Genomic DNA, 23146 nt, shown 5'->3' with positions numbered 1-23146 from the left:
ATTACAACCTCGCCAAAAAGATCATCTTCCTATTGGCTCTGGCAACAGCGGCATGAGTAAGTGAGCTACACACTCTAGACATCACCCTTGTCAGATTTGAGTGCAGAATGCATGGAGCTGTTTACCTTGGGCTGTGCTTGGACTTCATAGATCCTTCACCATCCCGCCCCTATCTTCGATAGTCAGGACTCCTACTATGTTCGGTATGGGCACTGCAATGTTTCATCTGAAGCTCCAAGAATCGTCTTGGAAAACATTGTCACCACTTCACATCTGAAGGTGTGCCCTCCTTCGTTCCGTCCGTCGCAGATGCGTTTAGGAGTAATGTAGGATCAGTTAAAAAATCTAGTAAAATTCTAGATATTTTTTATATTTGTATACTTATCCTGCATTAATTTGTCTGAAGAAGCTCTCCCTTTGCAGAACTGCCTTCCCTCGATGCCTTCAGATGCTCTGTTTTAGCAGTAATGTGCTGATCACAACTTGCAGGGTCACACGGGAGCTGTGTGATAGGGTTAGCCACACAACCAGTTGGAACAACTTCTCCGTCAGCAAGACCTCTCACAGCTCTTTCTCTGTCAATAACAAGCAGTAAATGCATTAAGGAATAATGCAGGATAAGTATACAAATATAAAAAATATCTAGGATTTTACTAGTTTTGTTAACAGTTGAGGGTCTTCCTTATCTTGGCATCATCTTCAAGGCTCACCTCTTAAGAGGACCCAGGAAGGAGCATCTCCACTAAGGTTGACACCATTTCCACATGGATGGCTGTTGGAGTTAGCCTTTCAGTTGGAGAAACTTGATGACAGTGCTGTTGCCACTTTTGTTAACAGAGAATACCTAGTCACTTTGATGCCTGCAGAAACATGCTGCCTGGTTGTGTTTTGGGTTCAAATGCAGCCTGTAAAGCATGTTCTTGATAAATGTTAACTCTTTAAAGATGATGCACGAGCTATTCAGCCACCAATAACATCCCAGTTGCCAGCGAGAAGTAATCACTTTCTGCTTGAAAACTGTCTTGCATTAGACATGTGTTTCCCAAATTGGAAGCGAAGTCACTGAACCTGGAAATACATTTAACTTGCTTATTAACGCTCTCAACATCGCAGGCAGGCACACCGGCAAGGACAACAGCAATCCCCAGATACCACAGGCTAGCAAACCAGCCGGGACAACAGCAGTCCCCAGACACCACAGGTGGGTACACCTGAAACAACAGCAGTCCCCAGACACCACAGGTGGGTACACCTGCCAGGACAACAGCAGTCCCCAGACACCACAGGCCAGCACACCAGCCAGGACAACAGCAGTCCCCAGACACCACAGGTGAATACACCTGCCAGGACAACAGCAGTCCCAGACACCACAGGCCAGCACACCGGCCAGGACAACAGCAGTCCCCAGACACCACAGGCCGGCACACCAGCCAGGACAACAGCAGTCCCCACACACCATAGACCGGCACACCGGCCAAGACAACTGCAGTCCCCAGACGCCACAGGCTGGCACACCGGCCAGGACAACAGCAGTCCCCAGACACCACAGGCCGGCACACCGGCCAGGACAACAGCAATCCCCAGATACCACAGGCTGGCACACCAGCCAGGACAACAGCAGTCCCCAGACACCACAGGCCAGCACACCGGCCAGGACAACAGCAGTCCCCAGACACCACAGGCCGGCACACCAGCCAGGACAACAGCAGTCCCCACACACCATAGACCGGCACACCGGCCAAGACAACTGCAGTCCCAAGACGCCACAGGCTGGCACACCGGCCAGGACAACAGCAGTCCCCAGACACCACAGGCCGGCACACCGGCCAGGACAACAGCAATCCCCAGACACCACAGGCCGGCACACCGGCCAGGACAACAGTCCCCAGACACAATAGGTGGGTACACCTGCCAAGACAACAGCAGTCCCCAGACACCACAGGCCGGCACACCGGCCAGGACAACAGCAGTCCCCACACAACACAGACCGGCACACCGGCCAGGACAACAGCAGTCCCTAGACACAACAGGCAGGCACACCAGCCAAGCCATAGCCATGTCAAAATAGTATATAATTTTATGAACCTGAATTATTATGAAAGTATTTCCCTGTATTTTGTCATGTTACTGAGCAGAAAGCCAATGTAATCATGAAACAGGTGATGCCAGCTAATATTTAAATTATTTTTAATATAGTTTTCCGTAAATAATGAAAACAAAAAAGAAATAGGTAAGTGGAAACCTTTACTAAATCTATCACTTTTCACAATATCTGATATATGTGTTTCATTTCAGTTAATCATATTTTATCGATACTAAGATTAATAATATATTCACTATTTCCTGCAATATTATTTAAAAAAATATTCTCAGACACATGCTTCGACAATAGGTTCATACTGAACATGTCAAAGAGCAAAATAAAGACATTTCAAGCAAGTTTTTAGATAAACTATACATGTATATAAATAATAAATAAAATCAACAAAAATATATTTAAAAGTTGTCAAACTTACATCTAAGTTATTATTGCGATCTTTTCCTCAAATTGTGTGAAATGTAAGTAAAATGATATCTTAGCCTTGATTTTTAGGGCTTGGACACAAAGTTAATGCCAAAATATATGCATGAGCGTGAGTATGTGAGTTGGGTTTAACGCCGCTTTTAACATTATTCCAGTTATATCTCGGCTTGTCAGCTTAATGTGTTCCCCTGCTGTCATGATTGATACATTTGAATCTCTGGAGCGGGAAATCCACACAGGACTACAGCCCGTAGTTAACTACATTTAGGACTTTTACATTGGTAGCCCACTTAGCCAAGGTAGACGACCTGCCAGATTTCCACTCAGCCTGGAGTGGAGTGTCAATGGCAAATAAAGCATGGTCACCTCTTGTCCAGTGTCCAGGGTAGTCACCAAACATTGGTGTAATCCAAAAGGAGCAGGCCCTCAGTGCAGCATTGGCTTTTGGTCATATGCCCTCCCAGAGGAAAAGTCTACAGAGACTCTGCCAAGGGATTTGCCTGTGTTCTAGGCAATTTTGTGGATATGTACTTTTTTACTTTGTAGAGAACAGTTGCTCATAACCTGTCATATTGAAGTATAAAACCATGTATCATTGACAAAGGATTAATTGTGATCATATTAAAGGATGAAGTATGTGTAAAAATTTTCCTTATCTTTGTTGTTCCTTTCTGTGTGTGTTGGGGGGGGGGGGGGATGAGCTGGCAGTTGTTGACTGGGGGTGTAGTGTTGAGAGAATAGGATGGGGGTAGTTGGTGACTACCCAAAACATGTTTTGACTTGAACGAAGAACACACATTAATAAATAAATTAAAGCTGCAGCTATTTGTTTTCATTCCAGGTTAATCATCAATAATAGTATCAACCATGGCTCACAGTTACCATATATTCGCCAAGCAATGACAGAGGGTTATGGTGTCATCGTTCTTAACACAAATCTGAACACTGTTGGTGATGGAGATGAGGAGATTGAGATAAAGGTAGGTCCGTAATACTTTTATCATTTGGAATGCTCAGTTCACCGCGGTTTCAACAAACATACAAATGTCAAACAGCAGACTTATTTGCTCATATTCATTTCAGACCGATGTAAATCAGGGGCTTAAACTACGTCAAATATCTTGATAACAGTTGGAAACCTAAGATTTATATACTCACATGCAAAAGAAACGCAAGTCGAGTATGCAGTATACATGTTGTTATTTTTTCAACAGCAAGATTGACAAAAATTTGACTGAAGACGGTTTAATGGATTAAAAGGCAGATGACATAATTGTTTTTTTCAAATGTTAAGAGTTTACACAGTTTCGGGTCAATACCCAAAATGTCAGTCAATACCTGGTGTGACCACCATTAGCATTGATCACGCCACACATCTCCTGTACATTGAGTGGATCAGACGATTTGTGAAGGCCCTAGGGATCCTCCTGCACACATCCAGAGCAGCTGTGCGTAGTTCATCGGCAGTTGTAGGGATTGGGCGCACAGTGTGCAGACGCCTTTAAACCTCATCCCACAAGTGTTCGATGGGGTTCAGATCAGGGCTGAGGGCTGGCCACGGTAGAACACGGATGTTGTGTTGTTGCAGAAAGACCATGGCAACATGGGGACGAGCGTTGTCCTGCTGAAAAATGGAACAACGTGGGGTCTGATCACTTGGTCGATATACCGCTGAGCAGTGACACCGTGTCCCCGACCTTGACCAACAATCAGAAAGCACATGGGTCCAAGTCTCGCATTAAGTCCAATCCCTGCCCATATCATGACGCTAGGTCCACCCCATGGATCCCTTTCCACAGCGTTTCTGTCAGCGAAACGATCACCTCGATGCCGCCAAATTCTGACTCGTCTGCATGGGAGACACAAGAAGAGAAGACGACACGCCTCCACTCACGGTGAAGCCAATTGTGATGGCCCACTGAAGTCGTGCTTGTCGATGCCATGGTCGGCGACATCTGAGGTTGTTGGAACGGAGACGTCGGATCACAGTGTCACAGTGACTCTTCCGTCTGCATGGGAGACACAAAAGCGACTTTCATCAGAGAAGATGACACGCCTCCACTCACGATGACGCCAATTGTGATGACCCTGTGCCCACTGAAGTCGTGCTTGTCGATGCCGTGGTTGGAGAACAGGACAACGTGCTGGTCGGCGACATCTGAGGTTGTTGGAACAGACGTCGGATCACAGTGTCCCGGCTAATGGGTCGATTATGTGTTCCTATGGTCTGTTGAGCACTTTCACTTGCAGTTAGGAACGGATGTCGCTGGTGTTGACAGGTGATCTGCCGATCTTGTCGAGATGTGGTGACCCTAGGACGACCGCTCCGAGGAAGGTCATCTGTGGTCTGTGTAGCATTGTATCGTTGCAGGAGACGGTAAATTGTGCTTATGTTAACGTTGAAATGACGGGCAACATCTTGGACAGACTCTCCAGCTTCCAAACGTACGATAGCCTGGTGACATTGTTGATCAAGGAGTGGTAGGTGTAAGAATCGACCACAGTCTTATACCCACTACAGTTCGTGACAGTTTGTGCATTTTCGATTTCGCGAGAAATGGGTGCATGATACACATATTCATTGAAATGAGGCGTTTTGGCGATTCGTTTTTTATGTTGTGTTTTTACTCGGGGCTTCCAAAATGCAACCAAAAATATTGATAACACCATCAGGCTTCACAGCATGCTAAAACTCGTATCAATTTATGGTTCCGTGTTTGTTACCTTTTTGCTTAAAACCACTTGCGTTTCTTTTGCATGTGAGTATATTATGAGATTAAGCAAAGGTTAACCCAGAAGTCGATATATACAGTTACCCAAACTAGAAGCGAAGTCACTGAACCCAGAAATACATGTAGCTTGGACTGTGTTTTATCAAATTGGGAGTGAAGTCACTGAGCCCGGAAATATGTGTAACTTTAAGGTATTCCCTGTATAATTGGACACTATCAGTGAAAACTACAACATATGCCGATGTTTCCGACATTGATAATGTTCAGGTGACATAATACTGAGTAAGAGTTATGACGTTTATTGTAAACAAACATGGCAAGTGACAGAGACAGGTGTGGCCGATTCAAGAAGAAAAAGTAAAATCAAACGTCTTTATTGATCATAACATAAAACAGGGAAATATCCATTGTTTCCATGTTTCCATCACATGCAGGTGCCATCAGCTGTCTTTATAAAGCGCTCAGTGCCACACTGTGATGGGGTCGGGGTTTAAAAAATGTATACATTGTATACAAAGGTGTTACAATAGTCTTATTTCTTCACACAGTGTAACCAACTTGTATAACATTCAACTAGAGTTGATTGTCTCTCCAAAAGTATCTCAATTCAGCAAATCCAAACGATACATGCACTGCCCAGCCATGGTGGAAGTAGCGGTATTCTAAGTTGTCTATGTTTCTACAATAATTGTAAAGTGGAAGCACCTGAATATGGCAAGTATAGTCAAGCAAGCACCCTTGTTTAAAATCTAGATGTCCAATATCATTGTAAAGTACATATCATTACAATGATATAGACATGTATGTCAAAGTATACAATCATTGAGAATTGTCCATGAGTTTAATTTACCGATAAAAAATCCTAATGAAATTGTCAGTGTTGTTGACATCAAAACAAAATTGATGGAAGTGGTCATGATTGGTTCATACACATTTTCAACAGACGTCCTCTTCAATGCCAATTACACACAATAATGATAGGATGGGATATCCCACCATCTCTTGGACTCTATGAGTCTTATTCACCAACTTTCCAGCAACAGATGGTGAAGAGCATGTTAGAGACAAAGCTCTCAGTGCTGGACGAAGAAATGGTAAATCAAGGAGATAGCTCTGGCAAAAAAGAATTCCCCGGTCAAGAGGCTGCAGAGGGGAATGCCATCTGTCTCTTCAAACACGGCCTTCAGTTGACCAGCAAGCTGAGCCGTTCGGCCAGCCAGCTGATCACCCAGAGCCATTCAAAGCCGGGGCCGCATGGTATCCATGGACCAGCCGTAAAGGGCAAAAAGCCAGCCAGCCAGCCCAACAGCCATTCGACCAGCCAGGTATAAGCCTGCAGGCTTTGCTCGACCGTGAAACAATACTGTACGGGAGTCACACGGTGTCCAAGGGCCAGCCGTCCACAGCAACAAAGCCAGCCAGCCAGCCAGCCAGCCAGCCAGCCGGCTACAAGTTATATTCAGGGAATGTCCTATCCTGAAGACACACGCCGTCGGACTTTGATTTCATCTAGTCAGAGCCAAGTTAGCGGCAGCAGATCCAGCCGTCAAAGCTACCAAAAAAGCGAGCCATTCGGAGACCAACAACACCAAGGGTTTTATTCTCTGGTTTTCTTAGTCCCCAAAAAAGAATACATCCGAGATGAGGATGATTATCGACCTAAAGACTCTCAACAAAAGATACCTGGTACCGCCACCAAAATTCCAGATGTAGTCCATACGGAAATTAAGGTCGAAGTTGAAGACCGGAGACTGGCTTATCAGCCTAGACCTACAAGATACCTATCTTCATGTCCCGATATACCTATCTCATCGGAAATATCTATGCTTCGCAATCAATGGCCGCCGCTATGAATTTTAAGTCCTACCATTCAGAATAGCGATAGCCCCTTGGCTATTCACAAGGATTACAGTGCCAGTCATCAGGTTTGCTTACATCCAGTTAGTTCGAATCCATGGTTACCAGGATGATTTCTTAGCGACACACCAAGGGAAAGCTCAGCTACATCAGAACATGATGTTCTTGGTTCAACTTATGACCTACCTAGGCTTCCTAGTCAATCTTTCCAAGTCCGAGACAACTCCGGTGCAAGATATCATATACATCGGAGCAAGATTTCAGCTAGACAGAGGATATCTATGCCCACCAGAGGATCGATTCATCAAGACTATCAAGATGATTCAATCACTCTCAAGTCAACCCAGCAAGACGCTGAGGTGGTGGATGTCTCTTCTTGGCAACTTAACGTCTCTGCAGGATATGACCTTCAGAGGAAGGATGATGCTACATCCTCTACAGACATGGATCAACTCTATACGATCTGACGGCCTAGAGTTCCAGACTCAGTTAACATCCAGATTACTATGAGACCATTGGCCGAATCACAGAGAGCATGAGATGAGCGGCATCCCTCTGACTTATCCGACGCCAGAACACCATCTATTCACAGACGCATCTGTTTAGAGAAGGGGAGCCCATATGGACGATTTCATGGTACAAAGATCTTGGAACTCAGAAGAGAAGGACCTTCATATCAACTGCAGGGAAATGAAGGCCATCTATTATGCCATCCTGGAATGGAAAATACATCTGTCCCTATCATCATTTCACGTAGCCACGGACAACACCTCAGTAGTGGCCTATATTCAGAAGCAGGGAGGAACCAGATCCAGCTCCCTGATGACGGAGACTACATGATTGTTTGCCTTGGCAGACTCTTTCAAATTGCAGGATAGAAGCGAGGCACATGCCCAGGAAACTTAACATACGACAGTCTCTCGCCAGGTGAGAATAGTGGCAACAGAATGGACCCTACATCCCCAACTTCCAGTTTATGTCAGTCTGGTTCCCGACCCAAGTGCTCACCAGATAGACGCACTATTGATGGATTGAACAAATCTATTTGCGTGGAGGAGATGGATTGCATAATAATACTGATAGCCCCAGTATGGCCCAGCAGGGCATGGTTCCCCAGACTATTAAAGCTACTAATGGAGGAACCCATACAGTTGCCACTTCAGCAGGATCTGCTTTGACAGCTCATGTCCAGCATGTTCCACGACAATCTACCCAGCCTACATCTAACCGCCTTGAAGTTATCGCACAGAAGTAGCAGACATCCGGATACTCTGAGCTTGCCTCGGATGCTGTGGCAAGATCGCGGCAACCTACATCCTCCCATTAATATGACAACAGATGGAACAGGTTTCTCAAGTGGAGAAGACGACTAGGGATTATTGATAATGCTGTATCAATCCCTATGATAGCAGACTTCCTTCTTCATCTACGTCAACCATCCCATCCTCAAGAGATTAATGAAATCCTTTCTACTAGAAGATATTAGGACCCCTCGTATCTTCCCCAAGTGGAATCTATCTGTGGTATTATCAGCACTGTAAACGGAACCTTACGAACCCATAGTGAGAAGGCTACCCTACGTCAAAAAGCCAGGAAAACATTGTTTCTGCTAGCCATGGCTACAGCAACAAGAGTTTCGGAGTTACATGCCTTAGACTATTCTAGTTTTACCCATGATCAACATTGGACTTCTATAACTTTAAGATCGCTCCCAGAATTCATAGCCAAGTACCAATCTACCACAATAGGACCGTTGGGTCATAGACTCTATACAATCCCGGCATTGGGACCAACTGTGGACCAACCAGACAGATTCTTATGTCCCATCAGAGCTCTCAAGTTCTATCTCTCGGCTACATAGACGCCATTAAGGAGACTCTTTTAATCCTGTAAGACCAACTAGAACACAGATATCACAAAGGCTACTTTAGCAGAATGGATGAAGGCCAAAGTTGCACAAAGCTATACACAGGCTCAGAATTCCATGCCACGTCTCGGATATTGCTCAGCTCACAAAATCAGAGCTCTAGCCATGAGTCTCATGCCATGGACAACAGTCTCAGTAGAACAAGTAGTTTCTAGCTGTCAGTGGACCTCACAAAACACCTTCACCAGCTTTTACTTACATGACATTCAGCAGGACCTAGAGGGCATGTATTCCCTTGGTCCGGTGGTCACGGTGCAAACAACTATTGTCTGACAATAGTTTCACCCCTTCTATCGAAAAAGGAGGGGGATGGGGGGGAATCCGACACCAGCAGCATCAGAGGGTAAGTACACCCTTGATTACTTGATTATTAGGTGTAGGATGGATCAGAAGCACCTTAAATGTCATGTATCATCATTAACAGGTAATGTTGAAGGAATCGTCGGAAGTGACGTCAGCACCAGAAATAGCTAAACAAAGTCCTAACAAGGAAATTACGTCTTTTGGGTAGAAATAGACCTAAAGAGACATCATTACCAAAAAGGAGAAGTGACATACTCAAAGTGACGTCATAAACGGAAGTGATATCAGAACCGGAAGTGACATAATCGTCGGTATTATAGGCCACTAATCCAGGTTTATTATGGTCAAATCAGCAAATATAACTGTAAATCTAGTGATAATATCACACATTTGACTGATTATTGACATAGTTTCTGGTTTTCAAGTCCTCAAGGGGAATTTCAGAGGAAATTTCAGATGGATTAGAATCAGTACATAATGGTTTCCAGAAGAGGATTTACTGGAGGCAGATCCCACCGGGTCCCTCTGGTATATTCTGGCAGATATGTTATAGATATAGAAGTTTTGTAACAATTATTGAACAATAGTTATCACTGTTAATAATTCTAAGAATACTACCTCTATTACATACGAATTACTCCCTCCCACCTTCCCAATTCATCTACTTCTAATATGGAGATGAGGGGGAAAAGTGAGGTTGCCACCATTGTGACTTCATGCCTTGGGTAGTTACAAGACTTCTTGGCAACAACTAGTTGTATGTAATTGGCAGTGAAGAGGATGTCTGTTGAAAATCTGAAAATTTTAGTTTGTGTGATTGAAGCAAAAATACAGGATTTATGGCAGATATGTAATAGAGGTAGTATTCTTAGAATTATTAACAATGATATCTATTGTTCGATAACTATGCAAATGACAGTTTGGATTATATATCTTGATGAAAATATGATTATGTTCATGTTGCTGCTCTTTCATTAGTGATAAAAACAACTTCAAGGTAAGTGACATCAGACATTTTCAATAGCCCAAACAATCCTCAAAGTGACATCACTCAGTATCAGACATGATTATTAGTTCTAAATATATCAACAAGATTATACTAACAGATTATCTCTCCAAAGTAAGTACACGTAGATTCAATAAAAATCTTTGACATGTTTTTATTGTCAGCAATTCTATTCAACAAACCTATCTTTCGATCACTAATAGCTTGGGTGCCATGTAATACAAGCATCGCTTCGTTGTGCAATCACACAGACCACTTAATTATACTTCCGTTTTTATGATGTGTTGTTAATGGTGTAAATTTACGACAAGTATGGGTTGCTGAAGACCTATTCTACCCCAGAATCTTCACGGGTCTATCACTTTTGTGAAACTATGAGTAGATGCACTTATTTCTGTCCATGGAAAAAGTTTTGAGTAGGTGTCTGTTGTTTATGACACAATGAGAGGGAAATAGAACCTTCCTGTCAACTTACTGTACCAGTTGTCGCCATCATCTCAACTGCATGTGATCACATGCACTGTTTCAGTTATACAAATTACAGTTTTTATTGTCTTTGGTATCACACTCAATTATTTTGTTCATTAATAAAAATAAAAAATGATTATAGCAATTTGCCACCTGCCAACTGGCGTAAACCAATATTCCACAAATTCTATCTACACATGCTTATCAATAACGCCATGTAGTATGGACTTCACGTTATAATCAGGTTAAGCATTTTTTTTAAACAAGCAAAAGTAAGACAAGATGCGATATCATGTGGGCAATAAGTGGTCCTCGGCAGTAACTGGTCACTAGCCAGTACAGTAGGCTATTTTTAATACAAGGAAAACTATAACTTTTTATGTAAATGTAGCGGCCATTAAATTTCCGAGTCCCCATCATTGGGGTTCGAACCATGGACCTTCTGATCCGAGGTCGGATGCCTTGTCCACATGACGAAAAAAGGTTAACCCTGTCAGTGAGCTGACAAGGTAAGGATGTCATCTGTGAGGTGACTCCACGCCCTGCTACACTGACAAGGTAAGGATGTCATCTGTGAGGTCACTCCACGCCCTGCTACACTGGCAAGGTAAGGATGTCATCTGTGGGATGACTCCATGCCCTGCTACAAAAGAAGGAAATATTTTTCTACAGTACAATTATTATTAGTATCTAGATTAAGTGAAAGTGAAAATTTACAAAAATATGAATTACTTTGAATAAAGTACATGTATTATTCAATGACTATACTGTTCATGTGCTCAAAACTCTGAATATATTTGTTTCACTATGACCACTAGAAAACATACATCCTCGTCTTACCTTGTATTTTGCACTTGGCCACCTTACTTAGACCTTTGCTGAAATATGCTTTATGTTGAGATCCGATTTTAAAATTGTATTTACTGTAATAGGCACCCTCTAAAGCCTGTAAAAGGCACCCAGTGACAGTAGACTTATAGAGATAGTTGACAAAAGGTCAGATGTTATACTGCGGTATTTTGCATTGTGTTCTCCTCTCCCTGTGCAGTATTCTTTTGTCTCTACGTTCTAGGGGGCTCCTGCTGGGGGTTACCAATTCTAATTATAAACAAAACACAAAGAATGATGTTGGATTTAAAGTTTATTTAACAGGAAAATAACAACAGGGGCAAAATCCATCTCTGATCTATAACTTACGTAATTTTCCCCCTTCCCTACCTACGTAAACCTATTAAACCTTATTACTTAAACTTGTACTCTTAACCACCCCTCTAACTTAACTCCCAAAAGTAAAACATCTATAAAACAAACCTATTCAATACCTACTCTACTTTTCCCCCACCCATACCTCTTAATCTAACATCTCAGCAAAAGCCCCATAATAAATAATAAATTATCCTGGTTCAGGACTCAGGATTCGACTGTACCTTACCAGATACTGGTGAGTGACGACTGACGATTCCCGACCCAGGGTAGGCTTATAAAGCAAACACGCGGACCATGTGACCACGGAAAACGGACACAACCAATGAACACGCTCCTTACATCACGGCTCTCCCAATCATGGCTTCCGCCTAGCCGAGCATGCAAGAAGCGTGTCATCGTCACGTCTTCCCAGCCACTACGCCCGCATGGGCATAAGCTTCTACACAAGGACTACAAAGATAGGTACTCATCAGCCGTTCAACTCCCCCTTAAACTAACCCACCCACTACGTTCTTAAATATATCTATTTACCCATAATAACGCCCAGTCAGCCACATTACGTACATGAAAGTTTATTTCAAGTAAAGTTTACCATTTCATCCCATTCTATACAAAAGGAAAAGTTTAATGTAAATAATGATCATAGATAAATGAAACTAAAGGATATTTGACATAAAAAGAAAAGCAGAAAATTAAATATGTTTTTAGTATTGAACTACGGAATAAAAACTAGCAACATTATTCCTGTTCCAAATGCAATTTAGCACGGTTAAATCTTCAGGTAACCTAGCTCTACATTGGAACAGGTTTTTTTCTCCTAAATGAAATAACTTCTGGGATTAACTGTTAGTCTACACGGCCAAGCACCACGTCGGGTTACTGTTACAGTGTTGTGGCACTAAATGTATTTTTGTTGTATTTTCGTTCATTCAAGAATTTGAAGGTAGAAAAGTGAATTTGTGGGAGATCCCATGAAAACCAAGATGCCAGGTGACATTTACTAATATAACAAGCCCATAGGTGTTACATGTGGGTATTGGCTGTGTACTGGGGGCATTAAATGTAGCAGTTCTAGCTAGCTGCCTACTAGCTTTGCCTGTGCTGCCTTTCCTTCTGATTCAGGTACAGATGTCTTGCAGTGGAAAACAGCGTATGACTGGGGTACCTTTTTGAAACAGTATGCAGACATTTCTCTAGCTTAATGTTTCAAGCTACAGGCATAGCAGTAGGAAACATGCTTTCGGCCACTGATTGCAAGTGATGAGACTACCTAGTTTGTATATGTATAAACCCTTGAACAGGTACAGGTTCTTCTCAATTAGTGTTTCTGTTATTGCAGTACAACAGTTCACCTGAATGTCATGGGCAGTACGTGTTTCAGCACTTTGTAATGAAGGCACATGCATCTTGTATAGCATTTGTTGCTCACAGCTACGGAGGAATTGTCACGATGGAGCTGGTAGGTACAGGACTCTACAGTGTTGTCTTCTCTCCATTTCTTTCACATCACACGGACAACATCATATATAATGGAGGAACCACGACAAACTGTAGATTTGTGAGTACCATATGTTATATTTTTACGAATCTGCAGTTTGGAGTGGTTTGTTTCTCTTGTGTAAACTAATTCCAAGTAAAAGCTTCTTTTAATAACTGCCACCTCTGTAGACTAGTGGTAGAGCATCCTCCCGGAGAGCTGAAAGTCGGGGATTGAATCCCTTGTCGTGTCATACGCAAGATGTTAAAAGATTGTACTTGTTGTTATCGTGCCTGGCATTCAGCATTAAGGGGTTTAAACAAGGACTGGTTGGCTTTGAGTCAGTACATATGAGAATGAGTGAGTGAATGTGCATTTACTTACCATGTATGTGTTTGTTTATAACTATCTATGTTGTTTATGTATAATGAGTAGTATAGGTAATGATGGTTCTGGACCACTTCCACTGGAGCCGGATTCATATACCTATACTGCTACTACAGGTGGCATTTTTTATGCCAAAATGATTATGTGATTTAACGATAGTCATGAGATTAAGTTAAATTGGCCCTAGCTCACCAATACCTGGGGCCAATCATTGCTTTAGATGAGTCTAAATGGTAATAAAATATTCTTTATTATTTTTATCGATAAAGCGATATTCAACATTTTTATTAAGTTCTTCGTTCATTTTACTAGGAGACCAGACTATATAACTACACTCTTTTTGTAAATTGATAAGAAACAATTGATAACCGTATTTGGTTGGTTTGACATCACTGATATAATAAAAACCTTGTGGTAATTCTTTCCATTGTATAGCTTTCTCCATTATTATATATTTATGTTAGCATTTGTCTAAATGTAATCACACGATAGTAAACAATCTACTTTTAATCTCCAACCAGTTCTTTGGTTTTGGCACGGAATAATTGACGCGCTTGTTGCCTCCCCTGTTCTATGAACTTTTTTTTCTCGTCTTCGCTAATACCACTGGTCTTACGAGATTTTGATCGAATCTCCTGCTTCATTTCATTGTATTTGGTGAGCTCCGACAGCACTAAACGAAACTCATCCTCGGATATCTTACAATCGGCCATTGCTGTCGAAATATGATCCTCAATGCTGTTCAACTTTGCTTCGGCCAGTATCCGAATACTATCGTGTTTTAATGCTTTCTTTTGTAACCTACGAGAAATGAATTTTATCGCTATTCCTGCCAGTCCCGAGACTCCAGCGGTTATTTCCATGCCGAGCACGATAGGCGCGGCGATTATAGTTGATAGTAAACCGATACCCGCTACACCGAGTCCCATGCCAGATACTAAAAGCACGGTGTCAACTCCGTCCAGAGCATTCACAGCTCTGCGATACTTTTTATACAATCCAAGTCTCAACTCCCTATCCTTCCCTATTCGATGTTTTATGTCGCTTATTTGGTGTAATCGAAATCCATCAACAGTTTCCATCTTTTCAAATGCTTCACCGAGCGTCGGATATAAACTCATAGTGTATATTACGTTCATATAATAGTCTTTAATTGGTCTTGCTTAAATGTTTTGAGACTATACATAAAACCTTATCAAATGTATATTATACGGCAAGAATATCTTAGAAAGAGAAATACTGTCACTTTTAATAATTTGGACCCCCTCGAGGGTTGCAACGGGCGATGCTCCGATATGAATAATACTGCAACGTTGAGGCTCGTGTTTCTTGAGCCATTTAATCGATAGACCTGGTAATATATCGAAGGTATCTTCCGGTGCATCTCCGAACAAGACTTCAATAATAAGCGTAGAAAGATTAGGTATTGCACTCAAGTTAACTTTAATATCTTTGAATTCAGTAACCAAATTTAAAGTAACATTTTTTAAGGCCGGACGACTATATAACATATGACCTGGGTTTTCTGGCAGGGGGGTAACTAACACACTTTTTCGTTTTGACGGGATATAAGCCGCGAGTACGATGCCACTATTTATTATCTTAGTTAAATTATGTCCCTTACCCATCATCACATAAGGTGGGGTAATGACGATATTCAGTAGCCACTCGATGTTTGCTTCGATCATAGTCCATTTATTATCGTCGTTGCGAGTAATATTGTACGAAGTGTTTTTAAGGAGTCTACTAACATCAACATCGCTTAAATCTCCTAGATTACCCGTGAATGTGACTTCTTTCCGATTGTATACATTATCGTGTAAGTGTAAAGCGTATAACTTACCATCGGTACCGGGTTTACCAAATCCTTCTGTGTCTCCGAGATCGGAAAGCGCAATTGTATTACATTGTCTTACTGTTCCAGGGCCTGATGCATCAACCATTATTTTTAATATGGAGTGTTACACTTAAGTATCCTATATGTACAGGTTGGTGTTTTACATCTAATACAGAAATTTTGAGGTCTGAAATAATACCCCGCTTTAATATTTTATATTGTAATGTTGAGAAAGATTCCGTTCTACTGCTATTATATTTTTCATTTTTCACTGGAACACCTCTTAGCAGAGTTGAAGGACTTTCTTGTTGAATATTATCTGTCGTACTGATTTGATCAAGATGGATGCACAACTCTTTATAGGGAACTAAATCGGGTAAATAGAGTCCCTGATCTGATGTCTTGATAACTGTTATTTCTCCTCCCCATCCAAGTGTGTATGCTAAGTTCACGTAAAGCTTTACATCCTTTGTTCCAGTGTTTAAAATCAGTAACCCATTTGACTCATTTTGTGTTAGACTAATTCCATTAGGCTTAAAAAATTCATCATTGAGTGAGCATACGCTGTAATACCCATCAGGTATAATGTATTTTTTACCATTTATTTCTGTCTCATTATTATAACCCCTCGTAGCACTTATATTGGTCCACAGTGGGTAATACGTTACATCGCATGGAGCGACTTCGAGTTGTCCATCCGAGTTATCGATAGTACGAAGCAGTTGAATAGACTGACCATTTGTTATTCCCAGGAGTGTAACATACATATCAAATATACAATGATACTATATCATAACTTAAATATGGAATCAACCATTATTTTTAATATGGAGTGTTACACTTAAGTATCCTATATGTACAGGTTGGTGTTTTACATCTAATACAGAAATTTTGAGGTCTGAAATAATACCACGCTTCAATTTTTTATATTGTAATAACGAGAAAGATTCCGTTCTACCGCTATTATATTTTTCATCTTTCACTGGAACACTTCTGAGAAGAGTTGAAGGACTTTCTTGTTGAATATTATCAGTTGTGCTTATTTGATCAAGATGAATGAACAACTCTTTATAGGGAACTAAATCGGGTAATTCACCATTTGAAAACATTATTACGCCGGGTGATAATGTTGTTTCTCTTCCCAATCCAAGTGTGTATGCTAAGTTCTCACCAATAATTATTTTTGTGTATCCATTGATGATTTTCACTGTCCCATTCGCCTCATTTTGTGTGATACTAATTTTACCAGTATTAAAAAATTCAATATCAGACTTAAAATATTCATCATTGAGTGAGCTTATGCTGTAATACCCATCAGGTATAGTAATAATTCTATTAATTCTATTTTGGTCATCTATTATAAATATCTCATTATTTTTTCTCGCAGCACTTATATTGGTCCACCGTTGGTAATACATTACATTGCATAGAGCTACTTCGAGTTGTCCATCCGAGTTATCGATAGTATGAAGCAGTTCAATAGACTGACCATTTGTTATTCCAGGTAGTGTAACATACATATTAAATATACAATGATACTATATCATAACTTAAATATGAAATCGAGATACATTACTAATCAATCGATTATAGTAACTGCCTCTGGTGCTGAATTTTTCGTTAAATTCCCAGATATCTTTGAAAAGTACAGGGTCACGGCAACTAGCGATAAAATGGTGCATGATTGGTTTCACAATCCGATGCAATTTTGGCAGAATCAGTTAAACTTTGCCGTATGGTGTGCCACAACGGGATGTGGCGTATCTGTTAATGCCCCAGGATTTAAACTATATAAGTCTGTTATATTATTTCACGTGTATTATCAGATTAGACGTATACTTAAAGAAATTAGTGCTCCATTACCGCAGGATCGAGCGTGGAATTCCACAAATAATAATTATGATAAGAGGGCCTTCGAACGTATTTGTAATGAATTTAATGTTTCTACGAGTAAAGATTGGCGCATTAAAGGACCTAGCCATGGTCTAGGTATTCCATACAGTGGACAAAAAACTGTTTAAGAAGAAAGTGATATTTTAGCTAAAGAAATGGTAAAAAAAACGGTAGATACACTTAGGTGGTCGCATAGAAGCAAACTTTATGTAAGATAACATAATATTTTCTTAAAAACTCATAATTGGGATAACAACTGGCAACTTTTTAATAATGATTGGAGGGAAGATATTATGAGTTTTAAGAGTGGCTTGCCTTATATTGTAACAAAGTTTGTGCATCCAAACGATACAACAGACGCTTGGAATGAATTTCTTAATGATAAAACGGAAAATAATTTTACTAACCCAGGATTTGTAAGATTTAATGAATCGATAAGAACTTATGTATGGGCAATTCTCGGTGCACAATCGCAAACACGAACGTCCATTATCGGTTCTTGGACGGCGCTCGATGCGCAAAAACAGTTTGTCGCAAACGTGGAGGACGCCATTAATTCACCAGTTGACATACCATCGTCTATAAAGCGTTTTCAAGATGCATTACAGTACGCTCAATCCAAAGTGGACTTCGTTTATGCGCCGGGACTATACATGTCTCCGAGTAATATGGAACTTAAGATCGGTCAAGTGATAGGCTATAATAATAAAATTGTTATTGCTACCGATCAACAAAAACCAGGTATAAATTCAGATATTAACGTCGAATTAATAACGCAAACGATCACGGGCGAAAAGGGAATAGTCAAGCCGCAAACACCACATGTTTCACAACCATCTACTAATGCTCAAGTACCACCGCATATTGCGGCTAAAAATCAACAACATATCGATGAAAAAACAGCGCTTGTAGTGGGTGGAGTCTCGGTTGGTTTACTCATGATTTGGTTAGCGAACTGATTTGGTTAAATAGTTCTTTGCGAACTGATTTGGTGGTTAAATAGTTCTTAGCGAACACGTACAACAGACCTGCAATTGCTACGATCAACCCCCACAGGTTTTGACTAAGCCAAGTGGTGGTCTTAGCTAATAAATTCAATAGCCAGGAAACAACACTCCCTATTATACCGGGAAGTGCGGCCGCGGCTTTCTCAGCGAGCTTTCCGAGTGCTGAACCTAATGCTTTTAAATGCTTTTTTATCTACTCTTTTATACCATTTTTATCGTTGGGCGGTGTTCCTCCACCTGTACTGCCACCTATTAACGAGAGAGTCAAAGTCGATATAATAAAACCCAACGCGGTTAAAATACTGGCAATTGTTATTCCCTGTTCTCTGAACAATGTTTTAATTTTATCGGCCAGTGTAGTGTCATCGTTGAGGACTTGATCGATAGTTTCTCGAATATGACTGATTTGCGAACGAAGTGCCTTTCTATTACTGGAAGCAGCCTCGAGGCGGGCCAATCTTTCGTCTTCTAAGTTACGCAATCTTTCCGCTACGCGGCGTCTACTGAATTCATCGCCCGCCTGTTCGAGTTTTGTTTTCTCGTAAACTATATGCTTGTCGATTTCGGATAGCTTGGCTATATTATTGATGAGTTCTCCCCGCATTGTTCGCATTGCCTTGTCAAGACCTCGTAATTCCCTAATACTGAACTCCGATACCTGTAACGTGGAATTATCGTAATAGGTATCTAAGATTTCTCCGAGTCCGTCCGAGGCCACCTTCGAGGAAGCCTCCAAATCATCTGTATTAACGAGTTCAGTACGCACGGTTCGAAGAACCTTAGTAGTCTTCGCGGAAAGTCGTCGGTAGTCCACAAAACCTAATTTATCACGAACAGTGCTGATGCCGTGTTTAGCAGCTATCGTAGACAAGGCAAGGGGCTTACGAGTACGAGAATGCATAAGATCAATATCCGGAGCGCCACGCAGTCGCAATATTCCTTTACTATCTATCGTAAACTTTGAATAGTCACAACCTATTGGGGTATCATCTTTTAATGCATCGTAATAATCATTGACGGTTGATTGTAAAATTTCATCGTTAAGATTCGTGCCACCAAAGTTGGTTTCATCAGTACCCTCGATTGGATTCTGGTTATCAAAATCATCAAAGGTACTAAGTCATTATGTTCAAAATTAGCCATTTTTATATTAAACATAGGGTACATTATTTTAATATAAACAATGTCTTCGCAATACGGACGCAAGTTAAACCCACAACGTAGACTTCGAGATCCATTAGGGGTCAAAGCAATTCGCCAGTCTGTAACTATAACTAATAACCCGAGTACCATCGATCAGAATCAAACGCTTCTGGTTCGCTTTCCTAATCTCGGCGCACACGATGTGTTAGTTCCGGGAACTGTCCGACTAGCATTTACGATTAGTTTGACTTCTACAGACGTTAACAGGGAGCCCGTTCAGAATATAGGTCGTGCTATCGTTAAGAAAATCGCGATTAAAATTAGCGGTAATGAGGTTTTGAGTATCGCCGATAGCGATGTATACTATTGTTACATGGATCTCTGGAGAACGGATAAAGAGCGGGAAAACTTACAGTACCAAGGTATTTGTAATAAGAACACATTGAGACTGCGCGTGGGCGCTGATAATGGTGATAGTACCGTCGTAAAAGATAAGGCCGTTGCCGACGCATTAGGTAACAGATTCTATATTCCCCTAGACTTTGAATTACTAGATTCCCACATGCCCTTTTATCAAGCATCCCTAGGCGATAGGTTAGAATACGAACTCACTTTTAATGACTACGGTAGAGTAATCAGATCTGCTAATGAAGATGCTAGCTATTCCATTGACAATATATCGCTGGAGTACGATATGATAACGGATCCCGAATTAGCCAGACAAATTCGTAACCAGTATACGGGAAGTTTAGCCATTTTGTACGATCGCGTGCTGCGACATCGAAAGATCACGAGGGACAAAAAAGATATGATGTGGAATATCAATCTAAACGTGCCCACGAGGTCGTTGAAGGGTATTTTAATGTTGTTCGAGGACCCCTCCGATGCGTTTAAAAGAAATACCGAGAAGTTCTACAATCCCAAGATTACAAAAGTAGAATTGACTATCGAAGGCGTTCCTAATCAACTATATAGCCAAGGAATGCTAGCGTATCACCAGTGGGATGAGATTAAAAAACTTCCTTCTATTAAACGTTCTCCCAAAGTTAACGCGGTCGTGAAAGATCTGTCTCTCGGGAGTGTATCGATGGGTGAATACCTCACCACGAAGTACGCGCTATGGCTCGACATGCGAACAACGGACGATGACCAATTACACGGCAGTGGGAGGAGAATAGAAAATGCTAGCGAGGGTGCCACCATACAGATAACGAAGCTTCAGGAAGCGGCTGGTAAATTAAACATACATTTGTACGTGATTATGGATGCGCAACTTAATATACAGAATGGGAGATTCGTGCAAGCAATCTATTGATAATCTTTTACCTAAAGATCCGCACTGTGCTATCATATGCGGGCAAAAACAGCGGAAAACAGCTTTTATTCTAGATATTTTAGAAAGTCATTATCGGGACGTTTTCGATCATATCATTATTCTGTGCCCGACTATAAGCGTTAATAAAACCTACCTATCGAGAGATTGGGTAATGAATGACAACGGGGTACACAGAGTCGATCCGGGCGATCGTTTACAAGACTGCCTCCGAGTATGTCACGAGAAATACAAAGGAGAATCAACCCTTTTCGTAATAGACGATTGCAGCGCGAGTAAAGAACTCACAAAAAAGAAAGATATGCTTTCGTATTTAGCATTCTCCGGTCGGCAAACTCAACATAGCGTTTGGGTACTTACTCAAAAATACAACTCTGTCCTGAAAGATCTCAGAGAGCAGACCAAATGGGTAGCGCTTTTTCATTGCAAAGATCGAGATTCATTCGAGGAATGTTTACGCGAAAATGATGTCATTTATACCAAGGGCGAACGAGATAAAGTCAGAAAAGTGTTAGCGGCAACGAAGCACTGTAAACTCGTATTAAAAACCGATCAACCAGCTGCTTATGCAATTGCTTAGCAAATTATAGCAAATTATAGCAAATTGTAGCAACTGCTTAGCAAAATTATAGCAAATTATAGCAAAAATGTAGCAAATTGAACATTAGCGGTTAATATTACATAAAATGTGGTTCGAAATCCTCATTCTTTCGCAACAGTTCATTATTACGGGATGTATTGGATATGCCATATTATATTATGTTAGACTTAAATATCTCCTTAGGTATTACATTATGGAATGCGACGAACTCATCGAACAAATGCTCAAAGAATCTGATGTTGATCAACATGCTGATAAATCTTTAGATAAACATAGAGAAAGACTCGCCGCTTTGGTAGCCGGTGGAAAATGTTCCCAATATTTGGGAGAAAATTATACCATCGAAAAAATTGATAACATGACCGACGAAGAAATTAAAAAACTGTACGCGCGTTACGAGTCTAGATTGGGAGCTACCATGACTAAAACGATAGGGTCTTCTATATTACAACTATACACAGCCGTAGCTAGTACGTTTCTCCCCATCCCGGCAGAACATCGCCTGTATTTATGCGAATCTCTAGAGAAAGACCCATTCATCGAACACGCTATAAGCTCAGTGAGCTGTGAGTTTTATCATAGATTCGGAATGTTCTTAGCTCCGTTCACCACAGCTTTAATAACGGCTAGGTATTGTCAATTTAAACATACGTGCCCACTTAATAATATAAATGGAGACACAGGTGACACCACAGATTGTGAACGAGGAACAACAGATTGTGGAAACACAACAACAGATTGCGGAACAACGAGTGAATGAGGAACCACCACCAGTGAATGTGAATGCACCACATGTGAATGAGAAAACAAAAAAACAACCCAGAGTGACAAAGAATCCTTTGAAAATAGCTGCAGGAAGAAAGGGAGGGCTGGCGCGCAAAGCAAAATTAATAAATAATTCAAATATTAATCCGATTAAAACATGGGCACTAGTAGGAGTTGCTGGTATAGCGGCTGTATGGTTCTTTTATAAGACTGGAGAAGAGAAAACGTCACCCCCGCCGCAACAACAAGTTCAATTAGAGGTTAGTCCTCATATAATGCTATAAGAAGCATGACTACTCCAGTTACAGACGGTAAAATGTTGGTAAACGCGACGTATTATTCAGCGGTGGTCACCGGCTTGGCCATTGGCTATGCCCGTATGGCTAAAATGATTACTAAAGCCACACCTCCCAAGCTAGATTTTAATGGATATGACATTGGTATGACCATTCTGGATATTGGATTAGCAATGGCAACGAAGGATATGCTCATCAAACAAGGACTTATCCCGGAAGACATAATGAAGTAATTAAACATTTGAATATTTTATATTATTATACATATGGCATCAATTGCGATGATGGTCGGTGGAGCTATTGTTAATGCTCTAGCTTTTTCGGGGAGTAATTTTTTTTTTCTAGTATGAGAGGTTCGGAGCAGAAAAGACATAATAAAGCTTT

At 41.1% G+C, this 23146-nt stretch overlaps 1 protein-coding gene across 2 annotated transcripts in view; it reads left to right on the top strand.

Annotated features, from left to right (window-relative positions):
* The window catches only part of LOC124118013 (dentin matrix acidic phosphoprotein 1-like), a 397126-nt gene that overhangs the window by 348971 nt on the left and 25009 nt on the right, over positions 1-23146 (top strand). Inside the window, exons 8-9 of one of the 2 annotated variants that reach the window (XM_046480046.2) lie at positions 3366-3504; positions 13363-13482. In XM_046480046.2, coding sequence (XP_046336002.1) covers positions 3366-3504; positions 13363-13482 — 259 coding nt within the window. The remainder of the gene's footprint in view (positions 1-3365; positions 3505-13362; positions 13483-23146) is intronic. The other variant, XM_048396585.1, reaches the window with a different exon arrangement.

Source organism: Haliotis rufescens, unplaced genomic scaffold (genome assembly GCF_023055435.1).
Source record: "Haliotis rufescens isolate VD_foot unplaced genomic scaffold, xgHalRufe1.0.p SCAF_1, whole genome shotgun sequence".
Taxonomy (NCBI): Eukaryota; Metazoa; Mollusca; class Gastropoda; order Lepetellida; family Haliotidae; genus Haliotis; species Haliotis rufescens.
This window is presented reverse-complemented; position numbering and strand designations above follow the sequence as displayed.